Here is a 24339-nt window from a genome sequence, read left to right as displayed (position 1 = left end):
GGTTTTTTTCCCCGTGAGCTGCACTTCCATCCTGGATTTTTTTTCAATGTTTAGCAAGGCTCCTGGTCATCCTCCTGGGCAAGGTACCAAGTTTAAGAGGATGAGTGATTTTTGACCAAGAGCAATCAAGTGTTAAAGGATTGTGTCAAGGTGGCTGTTGTACCATCAGTACAGTGAATTCCACTGTCTCTTCCTCTCCCTGTCCCAGTCTTCAGATGATGAGAGGCTACTGAGTTGGGCATACTCGTTGACCATTTGTCAGATGATTCTTCTGGCATAATCCACCATGCCCACAAAATAATGTATGAAATTCAAGAGGACAGTTGAAGTAAGAAAAATCCTCTCTAGAGAGTTAATTTTTTGGGTTGAAATTAAGAAATCTTAAATTCTCAAATACCTAGCTCTCTGTCAGAATGCTGTACAAGGAACCAAAAGTTAAAGATACATTAAAAAAAAGCTGGACAGAGATTAGAAAACTGAACAAAAACCCCAGACTTTTTTGTCAGAAGTAGCAGTTCAGCTGGAAAAATGTTGTTTTCAGTTAGGATCTGCTCTGAGCCTTTGAAAAGGCTTCCAAATACTGAACTGTGTTTGGGTTTTAATTAAAAAGATGTTTCAAGATAACTTCTTTGAGAAAACATTTTATTTTGCAATTGAAGTAAAAGTTCTCCAACACAGCCTAAATTAGTCTGAAAGTGAGACAGTTGCGATGCTGTCAAGATACTGTAGAGTTTTTTACTTGTTTTAGAGCGTAAAATTTCTGGACTCTTCAGCGTTCGGATGAGACAGTCATGAGATATGCGGTTCTAAGTATGTAATTATGAAATACCCATTTAATGAAAAACAACCCCAGTGTGTCACACAGCATGCTAGTGCTGCTTTGGCTGTAGAAGCTTTCTGGCAAATTTTAATTCCATGCAGTCTTTTTCTTTGACACCTCTGCTGTAGTTCTGCTTTCAAAATGGAAAAGCTTAAGTCTTCATTTGTTTTCTATCTATCTGGATATGACAGAGGTCTGTTTACTCCTGCATATGCTCTCATTTTCTTGGATATAGCACTGCTTCGCACCAAAAGATGTCAGTGTGATATTAAAAAAGGACTGGTCTGAATATCAAACTGCAGACTGGTTAAAAATGGGAATGGATTTTTTGGGGGGTTTTTGCCTTGGAGTGAAAAAAAACTCCGTGTGAAGTCATCAGCACATACAGATGTTCCTGACCAATTCTGCAGAAGTTTTTCGGAACAAGAGAAGCATCTTCCAATGTGTCTGAACAAGCACCCAATCCGTATAAAAACTTAAATGCAAACGTCTTCTTGATGAACGAACAAGTGCTGTCTGTGTACATCATACTTTCCTTTATTGCATTCCTGTTGTCATTAAAATAAGCTCAGGCTATTAAAGAATAAAATGAAAAGCTTACCCTGTATAAATCAAATTGAGCTCTTCTTTCAATTACAGAGGATTAGTAAATTAGAGTAGATTAGTAAAATCTTTCTACACTAAGCAGCTTAAAAATGGAGGGAGGTAGTTTATTCAAAATACAGTTTCCTACTTACATTGTACAGCAAGAGTAGTTTGCTTGAAGTAGATTTTCACTTAGGTGTTGTAGTTTTGAGTTTGGGCTGAAAACCCAACTGTAGTAGAAAAAGAATAGAGTTGTTTGTTAGTGAAGGGGATATAGTCTGCATGCAGCGTCAGGGTTTTGGCCTCTGTTTTCAGGATTTCTGTGCAGAGCTGTAGCCAGGCTGTTCTGCTTTGCGCTATGAATTCTGTTTTGCAATAACAAATGATGTGGTGAGCTTCTGGGGGTGAATGTTGTGACCAAGCTATAGTTATCTCTTGCAGCTAAAGAGGTTTCAAAACAAAAAGCAAATCTGTTCTGTGTAATAAAAGGATTTCCTAGGTGGGTCAACAGCTCTCACAATAGTTCATCTCAGTGTTTGTTATTGCAAAAGGTCAGAGCAGAAAACCTAAAATGCAGCAGGCTACGCGTGAAGTGTATGTTAGTCACTTTTGTGACCAAAAAAAAAATAATCAAAGTTTTGTGGCTGGCATTGATTGTAGTGTTCATACCATGATACGCAATTGGTTTCAGTGTCAAGAAAATGAATTGCTGTCTAGTAGTTTTGTGACACCAGGAAAATAGCGTCTCTAAGGATGTCTTCAGAGAAACTTTTTTGGAACATTTTATACAGTTTAAAACAGTGAACACTTTTTCTGTAGAAACTACTTGTTAATGTTGTCTTAGTTTAACTGTGAGCAACCATTGCAAATATTTTTACTTTTACACACAGTCCTGAACTGCAGAAAGTGTTTTCTCAAGGCTGAAAGCTTGGTTGCAGTTTTGTTCTGTAGAACTTGTATGTTATATCCCTCGCTGCTGCATGTCTTCATAGCAGCAGCCCAGCTCACACAGGATGTGGTCTGTTATTGTGTCTCTGCCTTTGCTGCATAGCAAGTGCCTCAGTTATCAAGTAATGAACATGAAGGGGAGGTTGTTTTGAGCCGCTGTGATTCATAGTTGCATTAAGCTCTCTGTGCTGCCTCACACACACTTTACCCATTCTTAGTCAATATTAAAGTGTGTATGTGCCTGGTTATTTTCCCAGATTTGGAGAGGAGTTGTGTCATTCACAGCAAGTTGAGAAAGCTAATAGTTTTTCAGCCATTTGATTCCCAGGATGTCCTGGGTGTATTAACTGCCAGAAACGGTAACCGTGTTCCCTGTGGCCCAACATTCTGCACCTGATGGTAGACAAGGGTGGAGAGCAAACCGTTCTGTTCTACTGTTGCAATTCCTGAAAGGGTTACTGGTTATTTGGCTTCATAAAAACTGCATGTTGAATATTCCATTGTCATCTTTGCCTTGGTGACAGCTCAAACTATGATGCTATTGCTGATGACTTTATATTTAAATAAGCTCCTTGTCTGAGAGAGAATGACTTATTTCCATTCTACAGTAATCACATAACCTGTTTCTCTTCTTGTAGTTTCTGCAGTCTATGATTCTACCCTCAATTTTAGAAATAATGAGAATCCAACATTGCTGGGAGTTCTAAATGGAAAGAAATATCATGCAGATTTATATGTAAGGCAAGTAATCCATGTTTTAATTCCTTTTCGCCATACAGGAGTGTGTACTTGCAATCACAATTGCACAAATAAGGAAGTATTTTTGAGTGGGTAATGGATAGCAAATCTCTACCAACCTGGCTTCACACAACTGCAGATAAAAACTCACATGGGATGGGAAGGGTTTCCTGTGAAGCTCCGTAACTATAAACATCTGGGGACCCTATGAGTGTCTACAGGATTTTTTTGTTATTTTCTTATTCAGTTGTGTGGTTTTTTTGTCAGCTCAGCAGCAACAGTGGGACCTCTTTTCACTCACTTGGCCAGAATATCAAACATCTACTAAGTGTTCAGATGGAGTGGCTTTACACCTGTCTCTGCCACAACAGTTCCCACTCAGGTGGAGGTCAGGCTCAGGACTGTTCCTATCTCTGTTTGATGTAGTTGTTAATGTATTTGACTGCTGCTCCCTCCCTACCAAGAAAGGGGTTGTTTAATGAAAAGAAAATTACCTGGATTCTATATCATAAATGTTTCTATAGTGATGAATATCCCAGTGTTTTCCTATAATCCTAACGGGAAAGGGCCAGTTCCAAAGCCCTTATTCCCATGCCAGGTTCTACCAGTAGCAGCCATGCTGCAGGCACTCAGGGTATGTGATGGTTTAGAGTTGGAGCATAGGAGCCTAGAAGTGATCCCACAAGTGATTAGGAGTTCATCATAACCCCTTTACAGCTATAATTGGCTGGTCCAACTGGTTTATCTTGGGTACCAACGTCAAGTGGAGTAGGGTGACCTTTTCTTATCTCCCTTTTTCTGCCTGAAAAGAATGTTTTCTTCAGAACTGTTTTGCTCAAGGGTGAAAGGCAATTTTATCTTGAGTCCTCATGGGTGCAACATGAGGTTGCACCCCCACTTGGGTCTCATAGGTAGCTTAGTCTAATAGCCTTTCGTTTGGTGTACATGGCCTGGCTGGCTAGTGTTCATGGAGAAGCAGCTGGCCCTACCTGCATTGGGCCATTCCTCTAACATTGCAGAGGTGTGCATCTTACTCTGTCTTCCTTTGCGCCCTTCCAGCCTGCTGCAAGTCAGTCCGGTAGAGCATGGAAATTGCTTTTCACAACTCAGGTCAGCTATTTGACCTTCTGTCCTTTTGAGCTTCCTGAAAAGCTCTTAAAGACATGGTAAATGGTAAACCTTACGGCAAAATTTGTTTTGGCAGTTAATTGGGGTCCATTATAGATGTTCTTCAAAATCCTCCATATTTGCTTATTGAAGTGCTGCAGGTGTTGCACTCAGGAGAAGTTTGCAAAATTTGGATGCTCTTGTTAGTCTCTGCTTAAATTGTGTTGACGTCTAATGTTTGTCATCTTATGGCTTTCTTAAACAAAGGAACAAATCAGTATTATCACACCTCTCAATTTATTAACTGCAAACAGGAGTGTCCTGACTGTAAAAGTGCTCTCTCCTGTGCTGAAAGAGGTTAATTTGATGTTGCTCTTAATGGATATTAGTTAAAATATATGCTATATTGAAAAATGTAAAATTGTGAAGTATTGCTGTTAGCATACCTAAATGAGGATGACAAGGGGATTTTTTCTGTTTCAGGATTAGTGACCAAAATTCACGTAATGTGATGAAATCTTTGTTTTGTTGAGAGAGGGTTTTCCAGTGATAGAAGCTGTTTTGATGGAAATTATCCAACCAAGCTGCACATAACAAAAATTGTAGGAATGGGAAATGTTAGTACTAGAGTACTTTACCCTAGATATGAGAATAGTTTGGCTTTAATCTCTAATGTCTAGCCGATTAAATACAGCCTTGAACTCTGTAGGTGGGGTAAGAAATTAATTCAGAACCTTTGTTTGGAAACAGAAAATTGCAAACCTTTATCTAGAAAGTGAGCTAGTGAGCTCAAACATATGCATTACTATTTCAGAAGTCTAAATCTCTCAATTTCAGATACATCTGAAAACTGAAGGTTTCTAGAAGCAAACTATACTTTGCTGATCTGGGAGCTGTTACCACAAATTAAGAAAAGGTGGAAAATGTAGTGAGTCTCCTGTCAGATGGATAATCTGTCTGTGTAATGTAAGTGTTGTTCATGGGAGCCAAAGTATTTAATATTCTTCAATTTCTCTTGTTTACCATTGGCAGGCGGATTCCGCTAGAGGAAGTCCCGGAAGACGAGCAGGAATGTTCTAACTGGCTTCACAAGCTGTATCAAGAAAAGGTTGGTTTTTTCTTTAGGCAGCACTTGCGAGCCACTAGTGCTCAGTTATTTATACGGCTGGTGTACATGTGTAATGGTCCTGCTTTATGGGGTTGGGGCTGGTTGGTTTGTTTTTCCAGAGAAGTGCTCTGTTTCTCCAGGCAAACTGGTCTTATGCTGTCAGTCGTGATTGCTTTTATTCTGTACTTAAAGAGCAACAGAAAGAAAACTTAAGCAAGCTTTGACAGAACAGTTTTAAAATTCTTAAAACTTTTAGAAAGTTGCATTAGGATACAAAACACCACAACTGCCTCCTGGTCGGTAGAAGACCTCTCTTCCACTGAAAGGCACCTCCTAAATCAAGAAGTAATTTGTGGGCTAAATGAGGTATATTTTGCTTTACTGTATGAGAATTTTTGTCCCTTGTTTTTCCTTGTCTTTTTTACCAAAGCAAAGCTGCAACAGTAATAGGACAGGCTGATAAATTGCTTTCATATTGTGTGCGTAGAAGGCATGCATCTAAGATTCCTAATTACATAAGATGGGGACAGAATAATAATGACTGTGTGTTTGTAGATGCCACTGATTTTTATTTTCCAAATACTTCCATATGCATCCTTCAGACTTTCAGAATCTGTTTCTCACGGCTTTTGTTTTTATGAACATAGGAGATAATGGTTGGGGGATACACTCTTTGAATAGATGCAGCACTCCCATTTCAGTCAGTGGGAGTCATAGGTATGCAAGGCATGAGGGCCTGTCAGCTCAGTTTGTTTTAATAAATTGATCTAACTTATGTACTCAGACTGGAATACAGCAGTGCTCTGGATTTAGAAGTGATAGAATATAGCTACGCTCTGGTTTCTTCTCACTGGGGCAGCAAGGTTCTGCTGTGCCATTTGCTGTACTCTACCCAGAACACCATGTTAGCTGGACGTTGCAAAAGTCCACTTTCTGATACTGTGACTTGATCTGTAAGACTGCTTCATCTTCCAGAGAACTGTTTAGACCTTTGCAAGACAAGAACATACCAAATGAGAATGTGGTGTTTGTTTTCCTGAGACCCTTATTACATAGTTTGCAGTAATTATTTCCAAGTTTTTTCTGTTATTCCCTTTTTGGTGAACACTCAGTTATTTCTAGTGCAAACAGAGGGTACAACTATCCTGCTTTCTTCATAACAATGGTGTTTGCTGGTTGGTTAAATCCGTAGTTTCCTATTTAGTACAGGAGGCAGGAATGTGTGTTCAGTTTTCCTCTCCAGTAAAACCTTTTTAGTTGTGGCATTTTTTTTTAATGGCTGGGGTTTTCTTGTTTGATGGTTTTGGGTTTTTTTCTGAAGGTGGTATGTTCCTCTTCCTTCAGCTGTTTTACATTAGTGAAACTGTTATTTCATTGCAGTCATTCCCAGTCTATGCAAGCCCATGTCTCTGTAAAATCAGACTGGGAGAATATAGGGCAGGGACAACTTCATCAAGAGTTCCAAGGTTATGAAAGCCCATCTGCAAGGTAAAAATGCAATTCTGTTTCACCTTTCTGCCATACATCTTTAAAAAGATAATTGGCTTAGGTTGGATAGCAAGCAGCATTGCCACCTACATGTTGTTTCCAAAAATGAATTCTGTTTCAGGTTAATGTCTTCAGAGTCAGTAAATATTTGTGATAAAATGTAACAGATCTGTCTTCAAAGGGCAGTAATTCATTACGAGATATGCACTCATCCCCTGCTTTGTGTATTTCGGTTGTAACACTCCCCTTTCTGTCTCAAAGTAAGACACGTATGCACGCTACTGAAAAAACTGAGCCTCTATTTTATGTTGCATTATGGTTGCATCTGCCATTGCTTATTCTCAGTGATTTTCATAATTTTCCAGTACCTTCTCAAGACTTACATACTGTGTGTGCTGAATTATGCTCTAAGTAGCATGATTTAGTAGTTGGGTCGTGCCACAGGTAGGGAGGTCAAAGCCAGAGTGCTGTGTACTTGTGATGACAAGGCCACAGTGCTGTTTGAGTGAGTAATGAAATCAGCAGTTTAGTGGACATGAAGGGACATTACTTTTATTTTTTTAAATTATCATGACTAAAGGAGTGAGAGTCTGAGAAAAGCTTGTTCTGTTGGTTTTACCTCACTGCTGATCTCAGTTGCACGTACCTCAGTCTGAGATGCTGCTCTGTGAGAAAGATGTGTTTATGTCCTTGCTACCTACCTTCTTCAATTTCTGCTTTAACCACTGCTGCAAATGCAGTGAACAAGGGCTTTGCTGGGTAACAATGGCACTGTGCTGTTCTAAACCAAACACATCCACGTACTTTTTCCTCACCTTGGGTGAATTTTGTAATTTTTTCCTTCCACAAATGGCCAGCACTGTATCAGTTAGTGCCAGATTATGACAGAGGTGCAATTTGGGTTGCACGTTGCCTTTTCTTGGGTTTTTACTCTGTTTAAATTCTTTTTGAACTGCCATTGTTGGAAAGACTCCCTTTGACTTTAACAAGGACCAGGCTGAGCATCTTAGTGCCTGGTCTGAAGAGGTGCTGTATAATAGCCACAACCCAGAAAGCCCTTGCGTATTTGTTTTCTTTTTTCAACTCCTTTCAGCCTCAGCACCTGAAATAGAAGTTCTGCTTGAGAACCTTAATTTCCATTAAAAAGAAATCAAGCTTCTAAACTCTTTTCACTTGTAAGAGAAGCGTGGAAAGCAGGGCATGAAAATATATGCTGAAATGCCCCAGGGAACTAGCAAAGCACAGCTGAAGAGGGGAAGTGCACAGAATGCCTGTGTTTGGGAACAAAGGGTGTATTTTTGGATACTCCATTCTTTGTGGGCTTCCTCATGGAAAAGCAGTGGCATAGCTCTGCAGTGAGACCTCCCTGGTGGGAGCAGGGAGGAAGAATCCAGATAGCTTCTCACAAGGTGATGGATGTTCCCTGATTTCCCCCCACTGCCTTACGCACCCCACTGTCTGAAGTAACACAGATTTGGTGGGGGCATGAGCATGTTTCTGTGTCCAGATATGGTACTCGGGTGGTTGGGATTTATTACAAACTGAAAACAAGCTCTGTGTGCAGGGAAATTAAAGGAACTTGATGTGGGCAAGGTGATCGAGGGAAATTTTGAGGCCTGTCATGGGTTTGAATGCTGACTTGAGCTATTGATGGGAACCGTAAGCATTCTTGCAAAAGCTCAGAAGACCGATCAACTCACAGATCTCTTCTGCAAGGAATGGGAATGTTTTTAAGGGTAAGGAATCATAACTGAATTGAAGAGTTGTTCCCCACGGTGTAAAACGTGTAGTGGAGGTGATGGCATTAGCGTTATTTTGCCCCCTTTTCAAACCTCTTGGTGAGATGTGGTCAATGGTTTTGCTGCTTCTAGTGCTGTGCAGAGCCAACAAAGAGAAAACTGCAGCTTGTTTGAAGTGAGACTGTCTTGCTCTCTGTAGTAATAGGCCCCCTAATGGTGATACCAATAATAGTTCGAAGTTAACTTTCCTGGATAATACTGGTGTTTAGAAACCTAATTGTATATAGTAGAATTCAGTTTACTGATGATTAATAGCTCTGTGTTAAACCAGTCATAAACCAAAATCCTCAAGGCACTGTAAAGAAAACTTCATACACAGTAATTTGTTGAAGACAGCTAATTAATTTGCCATAGTGATCCCACTACAATCTAGCTCGCATGTGCAAAACACTCATAATCTTTCTAATCTCAAAAAAGACAGTGCAATGCTTTAATTACTGTGTAATCTCTTAAAAGCTGAATGTTCCCTTTGAAATAGATAAAATGGTAGCAGCCTGTAATTGCTCAAGTTGCCATTAAATAAGTAAAGAATTGTCAGCTGGAGTGTAAGTAAATGTAAAATCATAGCACAGTAGAAATAATCTTATGGTTAATTAGGAGAAACTTGGCTTTGCCAGAATTTTTGGAAACCGTCATGAAATATTCCTTTCTTTGAAGAAATTTAATACTTCATTCTGACTAAATTGATGTTCCTTTTTATGTCAGTCTAATGCTGAATTCATTAATTAACCAGTTTTATTTGATATCACAGATTCATAATCTTTGCTTTTGAACCAGTAGGAAGTTATTTTTTCCCCACCTACTTTGATATCTTGGGTCGATCACATCACTGAGGGCAATGCCATTCATCCATACGGGCTCTAGAGCAAGGTACTCAATTCTAAATATTCTGTGCTTTAAAAAACACATGCCACAATAAAAAAAAACCCCAAATCATGCCCTGTTATCTTCCTTATATTATATCAAAAGGGAGAGTCCTTTGGTCAAAACCAGTGAGAGATTCTAACCTATTTGCATGCTCAAGTGTCTGTAGAGGGATTCAGCACCCACACTTCCTTCCGTAAGCTTCATGGGAACAAGATGGACAAGACTGCATCTGTGGGACAAAGCAGACAGGAAAGGGTGGTGTTCTTTGGAGTATGGGACAAGGTGGTGTCTGCTCACTTTTTCTGCTAGGGTGTGGATGCTGTTCTAGAGCAGTGGTTGGAGAAAACATTATGGAACAGAGGGTTGGCTGCTGAACATATAGCCCCAAAAGCCTCTCTGGCTTACAGTATTTGGCAGTGGCTGTGGCTCTTGCAGGAGGTTCAAGGGTGATATCTGCACTGCTGTAGGAACATACATCCCCTCACCCTTCATGTTTTACTGGGCTTGTTATACTCTCCAGGCATGCCACTTTTCAGTCTTCTATGTGTAGGAGAAGGAACGGATGTGCATATCAGTGTAAGCTGTTTTGTTTTGACTGTGTGTTCATTGACTTCAAAGTACAAGCTTTCCAGCCGTGACTTGGTCTTTGATCTGCCCCCATGGTTACAAGCCTGCAAAGTCGGGAATGGCTAGTTTTGTTGGCAAATGGGGATTTAATTGTTGCCCTCCTTTGTTCTACTAGGATGCGTTCCAGGAAGAATACTACCGAACAGGAACCTACCCAGCAGTCCCTATAGTACCACCCCGACGACCATGGACACTTTTGAACTGGCTTTTCTGGGCCTTATTGCTGCTATATCCTTTATTCAAGCTGCTCATCAACATGATCAACAGTGGATCATCACTGACACTGGCTAGTTTTGCATTTGTCATTGTAATGGGTAAGTTTTCTGAAAGAGAAAGATTACTTACAGAGTAACTGTTAAATAATTTACTGAGGCTTACTAAATACAAACGTGTGAATTCAACAGACCAGCTGATACTAAATCCACATTAGCCTGGAATAGGTTAAATAGATTCTTTTCGTTTGTTTGTTTGTTTTTGTATAGTTGTATTATTTTTTGTAAGAGCTGCATACAAAATTTTGTCATTCTGTAGAAATCAAACTAGTAACTTTCCAGTGGGTTCCCTACAAAAGGCTTTCTTTTCTTGTGTGTTGCTGGGTTGCACTTTGAATGCCTAGAAGAGGTGCTTAAGGATAATTTATTCTGTTGAGAATTCCTTCAGGTAATCATAGTCTGATGTGTTGTCCACTGATAATCAGTGAACTTGTGATTTAAGGAGAGCCTGTTATGGCTATCTACTCTGATTTATGTAGCAGCAGGACATAGACTATCACGGGTGATTTCTACAGTTCCTGTGATAGTTCTGGACTGCCTTGGTTTGTGTTTCAACTAGTATGTTATTTAAGAGGTGGAAGGAAAACAAAATAAAGAGCTGACCAACAGAAAGGGAAGGAGATCTTGTTTGGTGTCCTTCATGGAAGCAAGAACCAGGTCAGTTTGGCAAATCTCATCATATCTGGGTTTTTGGCATATTGGGTGCTGTTTGAAGAGTAAATTCCAGAATAACCCATACATTCATAAAGCAAGTATTTTCTATGGCTGCGCTGACCATCACATGTATTTATGGCTTCATCATCTTAATGGCTCTGTGTATTACAAACATCCTTTGAAAAAGAAACAGAACTTCACAGTCCTTCTGGCTCCGAGTAAACTTGGATGCAGAAATATTAGAGTTGGCTTAAAAAGCCATGTCCAAAATAGCAACACAAAGGAAATAGGAAAACATTGCGCATTTTCTTGTCTCGGAAGTGCATCTTTGCTCTCTACCTAGGAGATTGTTCCTAACACATATTATTTCTTTGCATTCTCAGAAGTCTTAATCTTGAGCAGGTCCCATGCTAGTCTGCGCAAGGTGAATTACCTGCTGTCCTTTTGTCCATCTGTGAAGAGCTTGGTGTGGTAGGCACACAATACTCTTTTTCAGAAAGTGCCCACCAAATCAAACTTGCTGTAAGCTACTGTGAAAGCTGCTTATAAAGATAATTGGAAAAGGAAGAATTTGTATGTGTGTGCACACGCACAGACAATTTGCTTCATGATGCTTTGGACCAGAGGAAGGAAAACAAAAGAGCAAGGGTAAGGTCCAACACAATAGTTGGTACATTAATATGGGCAAAGTAGAGGGAAAGGGAGGGGAATCGTGTGCTGCTCTTCTCACCTGGAGAAACTGTTGGTGATTTTTACCCTGGGAATGTTTTATGTCAAATCATAGACTCGCAGAATGGTTTGGGTTGGAAGGGACCTTAAAGCTCATCCAGTTCCAACCCCCTGCCATGGGCAGGGACACCTTCCACTAGAGCAGGCTGCTCAAATGTGTAAGAATTTCTTGGAGCAGTGAAGCGCCTTTTCACCCACATGTGTACCCCCCCCCCGCCCCCCCCTTCTCTGACCAGTGAATAGAGTGTGAGTGAAGAATAAGCACCATGGTTGTGGTGTGCCCCTCAGGAACGGGCAGTGTTAGGTTCAGATCCCCTTCAGTTGCAGAGAAGGGTCAGTCAATCTCCCCTGTGCTCTAGGTCAAAATGGGTGCACAGCAGTGGGCAGGATGAGGTATGACACCATTGCAAATGCTACGTCCCTGGCAACAGCACTCAAGAGGGCATTTATTCTGCCTTTGGAAGAAATGCTGGCATAGTCTATGTTTGGTACTTGGCTGTGGAACGATGGCCTAGTGGGGCACTGAAGCTTAGCCACTGCAATTTTATTTTTAATTTCTCATCCTTCCTTCAGCATTTTCCTCTTAATTCAGTTTCTCCACTCAGCAGGCTGGTGGTTTGGGTGCTGTTCCAAAGTGCCTTATGCCCCGTGTACCCTCCACAGGGAGCCTTGCTGCATAATTCAGGGTTTCTGGATTTAAACCTCGGGGCTGGATGCTTTAATGCTTGGCATTGGGCATCTGTGATGTTTCTGGATATGGTCCATATTAATTTAAGTGACACCACAACCCTCACCCCTCCCTCCCCCACCGAAGTCCAATACCATCTTGCCATTAAGGACCTTTACAACTAGGTCACGTCTTCTCTCGAGTGAAGGAACCTGTATTCTTTCCTTGCTGTCTTACTCCCCGCTTAGCTTCTTTCTGCTTCTACACACAAGGAAAGATTAATAAGCAGGCTGCTGTGAATCCTCTTTTGAATGCAGTGATAATCCAAAGGACTAGTTCTCAGGTTATCTGTAACGCTGGAGCTAACAGAAAACTGCAGCAGCGAGCAGTCTGCTGCCAGAATGAACATATGAGCTCCCAGGCTGCAAAAGCACATCTGAAGAACGCGTTAAGAATGGTGAGGTTAATGGCCCACTGTGTGATGTGCATTGCTGCCCCATAGGTACCCACCACATCTGTGGGATGGTGCAGGTTGCAGTCCTCCACAACCTTTGGATAATCTCTGTGCTTAGCAACAGCTCCGTTCTCACTCTGAATACCTGGTGTGATCAAACCGAAAGTGCTTGTAATTGGCCAGGATTTGCAGCACAGGGGAAGACACTGCACTGCCTGTAGTAGAGGCTGTGGCCTGATTAAACCCAGCCAGCCAGCTCTTGCTTACAAGCAGGTTAAAAAAAAAGATGCTGTTGTTGTCACTTATTAGCAGGTAGCAGCCACCGTGAAGCTGCGGAGGGAAGAGAATCTGTGGGAGTGGAAGGAAGCTCTCAGCCTTCGGTAAAAACAAACAGACAGCAGAGCTGGTTTGTCCTGGTCACTTAGAAGTGGATGTGTCGTAACTTGCCAAAAGAGTAACAGTTCCCTTTGTATGTTATAGGCTGTTTACTGTATCCCTTTAAAAGCAATCCTCATGTGTGGTTCTGAGTTACCAGCCGGGCTTAAACCATGATGTAGTTGGGAATCATTGCTCTCTTTCTGTGGAAGCATCTAAAAACTTCAACCCAAGCTGCCACATTGACATTTGTAGCCTGGAGCTGGGTTTCTGTAGCAAGGCCATTCTTCCCAAGCTGTGTTTTATATGCCAAGGGGTATCTCTGTCATGAATGTCTTGGACCAGATGCAGCCACCTTCTGACAGAGGAGCAACCGGTATGTTATTTTGCAGTTCGTGTCCAGCTTTAGGCAGGGTCTCAGAAGTGAATTCTGCAATGGCTGGGCAGTAGCAGCACATGAACACGAATGTACCTTGGAGGCTGTGACTCTTGGTGCCAGCTGGAGCTGTCTGCCTTGGCAGAGCCGGTTTGTAGCAAAGCAGGGAGCACTGTCCTCACTGTCTTTTGCAGGGTGAGCAGTAATTGGTACCTGGTGCCTTAACAGTGCAAAAGGAAGTTTTTTCTGTGAACCAGAGGGATTTATTTAGCATTGGGGTCAGATGATGAAAACACCGTTTCACACTGTTCTTAGCAGACTTCTTCCTGCAGTTCCTGTACTACACAGGTAGTGTTTGGGATGTTGCTTTTTTATATGGCAATTTGACAGCTCACCTGATACTCCAGAATTGGGAAGCTTATTGCAGTCCCTAATAGCCTATTATAAGTAGATTGCTGTTTCTAGGGGCAGATTTCAGTACCTGATTGATAACCTTTGTTAGCGTAGGTGCGGATAGCATAAGATATGCATATACTTCCTGTGACAGGGAAGAGGGGAGGAACTAGGAAGTCCTTTTACCTGGTACCCTCTGCTTTGTTTCAAGAGTGACATTTTTCTTTTGGACAGTGTCTGCCAACTGTGCTCTCCAGTAAAACACTGGACTTGTAAAATACTGGACTCCCGTAAAATACTGTTACTTGCAAGTAAGTGTCTGTTGAGGTGGAAAGAGCCATAGGAGGAATGCCCCATGGTGGTCAAGCTGGAGTGAAAGCACTGTGATCCCTCAGACCCTAACTCTTGGATCCAAGGAATGAATAACCACTGTATATATAGCTCTGCTTGTTCAGCTCAAACACTATCAGCCCTAAATAAACGATGTCTCCTCTTTATACTGAGAATGCTGAGCCATCCTCTTTTGCTTTGCTGTGCAGCAGTTTGGCTATTTATACTCCTAATAATCACCCCATTGTGCAAATATCGAACTACTGGTCTGGAACCAGGAGTCCTTTATGATACTACTTGAACTAACACAAGGCAGTCCCTGCTCCAGAGGAGAAGTACTGAAAAAGTTTGAGGGACAAAAGTCTCTTTTGAAAACTGGCTTTGGTTTCATAGGACACATGGCAAGAGATTTATGTACTTTTAGCTCACAACTGCTATTTAAAACTAGGGGCTGATATTTTGGTGAAGAAGTAGTCAGCAAGTCGGTCAAATGTCAGTACTTGTATTTGACAGCAGCTTCTGTGTTTTCCCCTCCTCCTGCTTCCCCAATTTCATTCAGCTTCAAAGAACCCAGTGTTAAAGTTGCCTTTCATGTTTTGGTAGCGTGTGTGGAAGAGGACAACCTTCATGCTCCAGAAGTATTTTATTATAGAGCTGTCAGCAGCAGTTAAAAGGGAAATGTTGGCTCTGTGTGCAAAAGATGAGAGGGCTTCTCTTGGCTTTTAAATGGAGAAGTAGCTCTTACATGTCTAGTGCTAAAAGCATAATGGCATCTGGGCTTACGGCATGGGGCCAGCCGTTAAGTATCAGTTATAGGCGAGAGAAGTATTTCATTTGAACCAAGTATAAGTAGTAATGAGCCAGCTTTGATTCTGCAGGAGTTGTATGTGTGCTATACAGTGTGTGCACGGTGCTGTTAGAAAACCTGTGTCCACGGATCACAATGCAAACTGTGAGCCCTTGATGACCTGACAGTGTCCAAGTGCAGAGTGTGGACTGAAGGACTGGAGCATGGTGTGATCGGATAACAAGGCTGGACAAGAGGTAACAGGCTCAAGCTCTGCCAGGGGAGGTTTAGGTTGGATATTAGGAAAAATTCCTTCACAGAGAGTGTAATCAATTACTGGAACAGGCTGCGTGGGGAACTGGTGGATTCACCGTCCCTGGAAGTGTTCAAAAATCCTGTAGACAAAGCCCTCAGTGACATGGTTTAGGGGTGGTCTTGGCAGTCCTGGGGTAACGGTTGGACCTGATGATCTTAAAGGTCTTTTCCAACCCAGTTGATTCTATGATTCTAAGGCTGTTTGTTAATGCCTGTAGGTTGAGGTGAGTGGAAGGTGAGGAGAGCATGAGCCAGCAGTTTTTAGTAAGTTGTACGACTGGATACAGACAGTGTGCAGGATTCTGCCTGTGTTGATTCTGCCTGTTGGCCATTCAACCTGGTGCTTAAAGCTGGTATTTTTTTTGTTACTTGCTTGTTTCTTCTCCATCACAGTAGGCAAAATAGGCCTTCAGTGGCAATCTCTACCATTCATATAAGCTTTCGTTGTACAAATCTTCATTTCAGTGTATAACCTATAAAACTTAAGTGTACAACAGACCATGTATAGGAAAGTCTTATGCCCCTACCTGCTGTGCTGTTTATAGCACTTGCTGCGTGGTACAGACCCCCGGTAACAGATGAGAAGAAATCCTGAGGATTGAGAGAAAAGGTGGAAATCCTCTGCTCTGAGCTATGGTTTTGCTGAGGGATGTGGTTCTGTGTGTGGATATGGTGGTTTTCTTGGAGCATTAGTGGCTCTGTCGATTTGTGTTAGCTCAGCCCTCCCTCAGCCCCAGCACTCTGGCAGGCAGAGCAGCTCCAGCCGCCTGCATCTTTTGTCTGGGGGGTAATGGTGGGCAGAGAGATGGCAGGAGCTCAGTTACCTTCTGTGGTTTGCTGTGGAGCAGTTTAAGTGTCCTTAAAGACAATGGTATCACTTACCTAAGGCTCTAAGGCTCCAGGAGAGCTGTGGAGAGGAGGCCGGCAGTGCAGCAAGAAACTGCTGAGGCACCCCAGCCCTATCCCCGTTTTGCTTCCACAGGCTTGCCCCCCACCTTTCCCAGGTTCTTGAGGGCTGCAGGGTGAAATGAAGACAGAGGGGCAGCAGCAGCTTCTGCTAGGGAGCAGAGGAGAAATAAAAACCAATAAATCTGAATTGCTGAACCATGTATTTTTTGGTGTCCAGGCAGTGGCATTCTTTGAAGTGGATGAAATCCCCACTGTGCTGTGTGGTTGCTATAACAGCTGCTCTTTATTTATGCTCTGTGTCCATCTCCAGATGCTGTTTCTATCCCTTGTGGTTAAAATCTTAATGATTTCATGCTTACTATTATGTTATGATCCCAGACTGCAGGTCATGTTGGATCTCCCTTTTGTCTTCCTTAGCTCATGGCCAGTTAAATGTCAGGGATGTTTTTTTCTAGTCTATTTGTAAGAGCGAAACCCTTCACTTGTCCCAGCTGTGTGCATTTCAATTCATGGACTAACTGGAGTGTGAGAGTGGTTCCTTAGGAGCTGTTCACCACACAGCTTTCTGCCCTGAGAGGGCCCTGCTTTCCTGGTGTCTGCCATCCAGAAGACTCGAGGACAGCCCCACGGACAGCCCAGCTTCCCCGCTGCACCTCTGCCTGTTCAGCCATCGCTAAATCCACTATAGAAGTATTTTAAATTAGCCTGGCCTCTTATAATGGACTGTTTCATGAGCTGTAGTTAAAGAACGCCACAACTTATATTCTCCTGTTCATCAAGATCTGAAGTGTCCTTGCACTTGCTCGTACTCTTCCTGTCATGGGGGCTGCTGAAGGCAAGCAGAGTTCCCTTCCCCATCACACCTCGCAGTGATGTGTGGGACCGTACCTTTCATCAAAGGTGGGCAGTTTTTTCCTATGGGCAATAGGAATAGTTACCTTTAATGCTGTGCTGCTCTAAGGCTGAGAACACTGTTAACAGTCTCGTTCAGAATGCTATAACTGTACAGCTCTTCAGTCTTTGCCTGCAAGCAGCTTCTAATTTTATTGTTATTTCTTTTGCAGCTTCTGTCGGTGTCAGATGGATGATAGGCGTTACAGAAATTAACAGGGGTTCCACCTATGGCAACAATGACAACAAGCAGAAACGAAAGTAGTATCTTCAGAGACTGCTTCCATCCAAAGGGAACAAATCCAACTTCTGAAAACTCTTAAGTGCGTATCATGGTCCTTCAAGTGAGAGCAGAGGAAGGGTAGGATGAGCAATTGCCATGCATATCTGAATTTGTGCTCCTGTTATTTTTCTCTGGGGCTTTGGGCTGGATGACACACTTGAAAGATGCACTCCTTTGTCTACTCACCACAATGGGTTTGCATTTGTTCGGTTGGTTTGTTTCCCTATAAACTGTCTTAAGTTTTGAAGAAGAAGAAAAAAGTAATTCCAGTGTGCTTGTATGATGAGAGATTACCTGGAAACTAACCAGAGGTGCAGGCTTTATCTTTCCTAACTTGCTCTAAGGAATGGACAAATGTCAGAAGATTGTTACAAGATGATTAAAATTGGTAGTTGTCTAGATCACAAGTTAACAGTTTAACAACCATAATCTGTCAGTGTTTAAATACAGTAAGAGGCTCTGCTCAGTTATACCAGTACTGGACTGAAGCAGCTCTACTGAACTGAGAGAATTGCAAGTAGAGGTTTTTCTACATCTAGAACTTACTTACTCCCACAGTGGGCACCATACGGGGCCTTTGAAACCTCAGCCAGACCCCGGACATCCCGACATCGGAGTCCTGCAGTGGCATAACCTGCAGGGGCATTTAGCCTTGGGGCCTGAACAGAGCTAAAAGTTACCCACTGCCACATCTTCCCCCAGGCGATACATCAGAGGGGCAGCCAAAACCTGTAGTTCTTTTGTGAGTAAATAAATGCCATTTATAGTTTGGAAAAATCAAGGTAATAAAATTCTTTTCATCTTTAAACACTGATTAAAGTTCTAGGCCTTCCTAACAGTGGTGGAAACAGAACAACTGGGTATGCTGTAACTAAGTAACGCATAGCACACATTAAGAGTTATGCCCCACACCCCTACTACTGTTGTGATCCCAATTAATCTGCTTGTCTGTCGGTTTTGGTGAGTTAGTTTACACAGTACCTCATAACAGTCAGCCTGAGGTAACAGCTAAATTATCTTGAGGTAACAGCTAAATTATCTTTTGCTTTTCTTTTGGGGAGAAGAGGGGAAGTAGGAGACAGACCTAGGACAGTGGTAGTGCTTAGGACTTTTTATGGCTGGCTGGACTTTGACACCCTTCTCAATTAAATAGAATTGAGCTCCCTGGGAAACCTGTGTTGCTCTGACATCCCAGGGCAGCCTTCTCTTGTTTTTAAACTTTAGGAGTTAAGGATGTGCACGTTACTAAAATGAGCTCGTTTAAAAAAAAAGAAAAAAGGAAAAGAGCAGACTTCAGCTACTGCTGATTCTGATTAAAAAACCCTAATCTTTTGAAACCTAAAGATACAGATGCTGAGCAAGAGGGATTAGGGTTGGCACTTTCAATGATGGTACATTCTCATTGTGCATAGGACTAAACCATGATAGACTAGGAATGAACAGGCTGTGTGAGTTTAGAGAAGAAAGCCTTAGTTCTAGCAGCTGGTATTAAAAATGTTTCTCTTTCCCTACAATAAAACAGAGGCCGGAAGAAATGGGGGCTAATACAACAGCATATAAATCATTCCATGAAATATGCATTTGCTGTTCAGTACGTCCAGTTATCTGGAAACTACACTCTTTAATATGCAGCACCTAAAGAGCAGGTGGAGTAGTGCTTTTAGCATGGGGCAGTAAAAAGTGGAGCATTGAGGCAGTAAAAAGTATAACGTGAAGGAAGGAACAGACCTTGGGACAGGTGAGGGACTTGTTTTTGTGGGGCTTTTCCCCCCCTAACTTGTGTACACATGCATCCCCTATGCTCTGAAGCTTTCTGGAAGAGGTTGTTTGAAGTCATGAACATAAACATGGGCTTTAGTGTAGTTTTTCCAACACCGGAAATAGAGCTCGAGATCAGAAAATATTGCCATGCTTATAAAGCTGTTCTTTCAATCCTAACAGTGGAAAACTGGGTATTACAGCCTGTAATTGTGTCTGACAGTCCAATCGTCCCACAGTAATGCAGCAAGCATGTTACTGAGCCAGGCCTGATGACACTGTACACAAGATACTCAAAATGGGTGGGATGGCAGAGAGAAGAGCACTCTTCAAGCTAGTGTTTTACTGTAACTCTTACCTGGCAGATACAGTGGACGTGTATCAGGGTAGAAGAATGACCCTGTGTGCAGTGCAGGTTGTTCTGAGCAGCAAATACATATTCATGCAGCAACAGAGAGTAGCTATTTTGCCTTTTTGAAGAGCCACTGATGAAACGAGCTGGCAGGGTGATGCTGAACATTCCTTATGACTCTTAGTCCCTTCCTCTCCAACTGCATGTCGTGCCACTTCTCCCAGAGGAAAATACCAACCATGTAAATACTTCTGAGAAAGTATTTAGACCATTCCTTACCCATTTCCCTGGCACATGCCGCTCCTGGATCCATCCTCCTAAGCACTCGTGGCAGTCCTGGCACCCGAGGACTGCAGCACTGGGCCCTGCCAGTGTCCACTGGCAAACATAGCAAGAGTACTGGAACTTGCCAAAGTTACACTAGTCCATCTCACTGTATTAAAAGAATGACGTATGTCATTAGGAAGCAGTGTTTGCCCCTCGTCCCCACAAGCAACTATATGTTCTACAACTGCCTTAACAAAAGTAGTCTTAACGTTTGTTTATACAAAAATAAAAGTATAAAAAGCTAATGTGCAGTGAATGAGTTTTCTTTTGGTTGGCAATAAGAAACTAGCTAACAGTTTACTTTTCACCTTTATCTTGACTCTTAAGAGCTGGCCCAGTTTGTGTACAGGGCCACCTGAAACAAGGCAAATAAGGACACAAACCACTCAGACACTTCTGATACACTGCAAAGTGAAGCACACAGCAGGCCGGAGGGGTGACTCTTACCTCTGGTCATAGTCTGTTGGTGAGGAGACAACATGCTTTCTACCATCATAAGTGAAAAGAGAGACCTGAAGAGAAGGGAGAGTCTTTAACTTCAGTGGTGACCTGCACAGTGAGGATCATCCTCTTCTAGATTTAAATGTCAGATTTCACAGTACCTTCGTAACAGGTCACCCACCTGCTAAAAGCTACTGCACACCTGAACCAAACCAAGGCCTTGTGGGTTAAGAGGAGAAATAGGACTTCTTTAGAATAAAACCAAATATAAAAAGCAAGTAAGTTCTCTGTTTTATAAGCAAGTTAGTTACCCATTTTAAGGTCTAAAGCTGAACAGGAATATAGAAACTTGCACTAATACTTACAAGTAACAAGTTTTAAGTCATCTGTTTGTACTAGCAAGTCAAACAAAATAATCTAACTAGATCCAGTGTTACAGAGTGTTTCTTCTAATTGTTAACCACTTCTAACCTCTCTTCGTTTTCTCACACCGATGACAGCTGGGGGATGGTAGGGACATCAAAGTCCAGGATCAGAAATCAGTATTAAAAAAGCTAACAGTATGTTCTTGGTTTTGCCACACAGAACACAAAAATAACCTTACCTGAATCCTTGGCCACAGAAATGCTCCCTCTTTGCAGTACTTTCATTCCAGAAGAAAGTGACTTCAGACCATGACTCTTTCCCTGAGATAGTACACACCATCAGGAATTGTACATCACCTTATTTCCTCAGGAGAGGAGGAAGGGGGGGAACACATCACCTTAATTCTATAATCACCTGTGTAAGAAGCATTTTACACTGCGTATCTTGAACTTGACAAAACGTTGACCACTGCGATATAAGAGCAGCTTTTTCCAGTTGGGTTAGCTTAGCAGTCTCAAACAAGCGTTGAAAAAATGTGACACAACCCCACATACTTATTTTCAGAAGAAAACCCCTTCACCAACAACTCCTAAAATAAACCATTTATTGAGAAAAAAACTTCTTTTAAAATTTCATTAATCAGCCTTTTGCATAACAAATCTGAAGCTTGCCAAAAAACAAATAAACAAAAATCCCAGTAAAAGTTCACAGTCAGTGCACTCAACAAACAGATTAAAAAACAAGGTCCATAACGCCTGATAACACTACAGCATTTTTCTGAACCTAAAGAGTTCAAAAATACTACGTATTAACATTACAGTTCTCAATCAAATGAGAAACGGGAGCAAGAACAAAAGGGTATGGTCCATATACAGTAGTAATGGCACTTTCACTGAAACATGCAGCTTCTTCCACCTCGCGGACACTGTCACGTGAGCAACATGTGCCAAGTAAAACATACAGGAGCAGCAGAGAAAGTGACGCTTGTCACTTGTGCAGTCTTCGTAAGTTCAACTTTTATACTGTTTCTCAGCACAGTCTTTATGTAAATATTACATACAGTAGTGATTAAAAGATATCTTGCCAGGATAAAAAAGGCCAGAGCTTGAATAACTTCATTCTTCATCTGTGCAAACCTGTGAAGGGGACAGAAGGCAATTAATTCCATTGTCTCCCTGCTACAGCAAGAAGATGACAACAGATCAATTTCTTTAGCACCTTCACTGAACATCTTCGAAGCTTTCTTCATTCTCCCTTGTTACACAGATATAACGAATTACAAGTGAATACCCATGTTTGCACTGTCACCATGCAACTCTTGCATGCCTAAACTTTAAGCTGGAAAATGGGACAGAATTCAATAACGTGCTGTGCTCCCTGTTCTTCAGAAAAGAAGTTACTAATACACCTGAATTTGTAGCTGTGACTATTTGCCTGTTCCTAAGCAAAGAATTAAACCCCAGTTCATTCAAGAACTGCAGATTGTTATGCCAACTGCCAGATGAACATTCAATGTGAACGTCACGTTAAAAGTATGAGCTTTAAAGAAAAGCAGACCTTTGCACTGAAAGCTGGTCAAGTTCTCAAGCATGTGCCTCTTTCCCTTTTTCTGGAGGGGACCCTTACCTCTGCACTGCACAGGTCTGTGCATACGTACTTGGTAAAGTTTTTAGGCACAGAGCCCTTCAAGTAATCACTGCTGAGTGGAAGCTTGACAAGTCTTTTCAACATAGAGATAACGCATCTCAAAACAGCAGCACAAGTTTATGACATGGTGCACACCACGTCATTTTAGTCAACTGTTTGCTGGCAGCGTCACATGCGCTTCTGAAAAGTTGCCAAACCTTGTTTTCTGGACAGCATTAACCTGACACCAGCCTCCCACTGTGATCCACAGCCCTGCAGCATAGCTGCAAATGAGGAAGCCAACTAAATCTCTATCTATCTACAGCCTTTGTAGCCAAAGCCATGAGACAAACCTTGACAAAAGGATGATCGAGGAGCTGGCTGGCCGTCCACCTCATCTTTGGGTCGCTTTCCAGGCAGTGGCAAAGGAAGTCTTTCCCTTCTGGGCTCACTTTGTCAGGAATAGGAGGTTTATGACCCATCCCCACTTTATACATGATCTGGAAGTTGTGCTCGTATTCGTGCCAAGGCCTCTGCAACAGGTAACAGCATTGCAAGGTTTAGTGAGCAGCCTGCTATCCAACAGAGCATATATTTGTGTACCCCAGGAAATTAAAAACCACCCCAGTACTTACAGACTTCAGTGTGATAAATGGCTGGGGTGGGACCAGAATTTGCAGAGAAACTGCTAAGAACAATCTGCAGTCATCCAGTATGTGTAACATTCCTACCTTGCCGGTGACCATCTCTATAACGACGCAGCCCAGGCTCCAGATGTCTGCTGCACGTCCATGCCCTTCTCCTTTAGCTCTGGTTATTACTTCTGGAGCCATGTATGCTTTGAAAGACCACATATGATGCCATCAGTACATACAGCAGATACATACAGTACAGGACAGTATACAATAAGTGATTAACTGGGCAAGCCAAATGCTTTTTAATACATCTGTAATGAATTACCACTCAGCTTTTCTTGCTACATTTTGTCTCCTTATTCTTTGACATGTCGGCAGCGTAACTATCTTTCAGTTTGAGAGGTGATTGTGAAATGCTGGTACAATAACATGCTTTCATTTGCTGTGGTTTTTAAAAAGCAGATTCGGCAGCTGTTCAGTAGCAACAGCACTGTTTCAGTAAGGCTGCAGATAAAACCCCAGAAAACACAAGCTCCAGCACCTTTATAGTTACCAGACAAACACAACTTTATTTCTGCAGGTACATCATTCACAGATATTGTTTTGGCGTCTGGATGTAAAGCACATCTAACTAGCTACACTAAAACCAAGTTTCCCCCAAAGCACAGCATTTCACTCTGGCCCAGACTTTCAGCAGAGGTGACTTCTTTTCTGGTAACTAACTAGACAAGTGCCTGCCCAGCGCAGGCTTCCTTACCTGCAGTCCCCAAGGTGCTGTTCACTTCTCCAGGCATTGTCTGGGTGTTGTTCTTCAGTTTCACTGAGCAGCCAAAGTCTCCTAGTTTAATCAGTCCAGATGAGGTAAGAAAGATGTTGGCTCCTAGGAAACACAACAAAAAACAGTAACACTTGTTAAACTGGTGCTGAATTGAGGAATGAGGGTTTCTCAATATACTCTTGGAAGTTACATGGCAGATCACAGCTGAATTCACACTTGGGTCTTTACCTGTGGATTAAGTATGAAATACGACAGCATTAGAGGTGTTCCCCAAAGGGTATGCTACTGGGATTTTTGGTGGGTTTGCGTTAACACTAAGTGTACTGGAAGTTGACAAAAAGAGAAGTGTTCAAATCACAAAGTAGTATGGCAGGCAAATTCATCAGCTTTCCATACATGCTCGTTACGAGAAATGACTCCTCCAGGAATTTCTGAATTCCAGTGCTTATCCTTCCCAATGTTGCACTGTGTAAGAAGACCTGGCCTGAAGGACCTTCCTGGCAGAGGCCATTGCTGTGCATCTCCCACTAGCCA

The 24339-nt window shown here is 42.1% G+C and overlaps 2 protein-coding genes across 5 annotated transcripts in view; one reads left to right on the top strand and one right to left on the bottom strand.

The window, feature by feature from the left end:
* AGPAT4 (1-acylglycerol-3-phosphate O-acyltransferase 4) overlaps positions 1-20204 on the top strand; it is an 84090-nt gene extending 63886 nt beyond the window's left edge. For all 4 annotated transcript variants that reach the window (XM_030499224.1, XM_030499225.1, XM_030499222.1 and 1 more), the window contains exons 6-9: positions 2992-3094; positions 5231-5306; positions 10203-10401; positions 17413-20204. In XM_030499224.1, coding sequence (XP_030355084.1) covers positions 2992-3094; positions 5231-5306; positions 10203-10401; positions 17413-17504 — 470 coding nt within the window. In that variant the 3' untranslated portion in view covers positions 17505-20204. The remainder of the gene's footprint in view (positions 1-2991; positions 3095-5230; positions 5307-10202; positions 10402-17412) is intronic.
* A 655-nt stretch (positions 20205-20859) lies between these two features.
* Positions 20860-24339, bottom strand: part of MAP3K4 (mitogen-activated protein kinase kinase kinase 4) — a 68166-nt gene continuing 64686 nt past the window's right edge. Inside the window, 4 exon segments of the mRNA XM_030499221.1 lie at positions 20860-21902; positions 22746-22925; positions 23124-23230; positions 23785-23907. Coding sequence (XP_030355081.1) covers positions 21882-21902; positions 22746-22925; positions 23124-23230; positions 23785-23907 — 431 coding nt within the window. The 3' untranslated portion in view covers positions 20860-21881.

The sequence above is a fragment of the Strigops habroptila genome, chromosome 10 (genome assembly GCF_004027225.2).
Source record: "Strigops habroptila isolate Jane chromosome 10, bStrHab1.2.pri, whole genome shotgun sequence".
Lineage (NCBI taxonomy): Eukaryota > Metazoa > Chordata > Aves > Psittaciformes > Psittacidae > Strigops > Strigops habroptila.
Note: the sequence above shows the minus strand (reverse complement) of the source record. Positions and strands in the feature narration are given on the sequence as shown.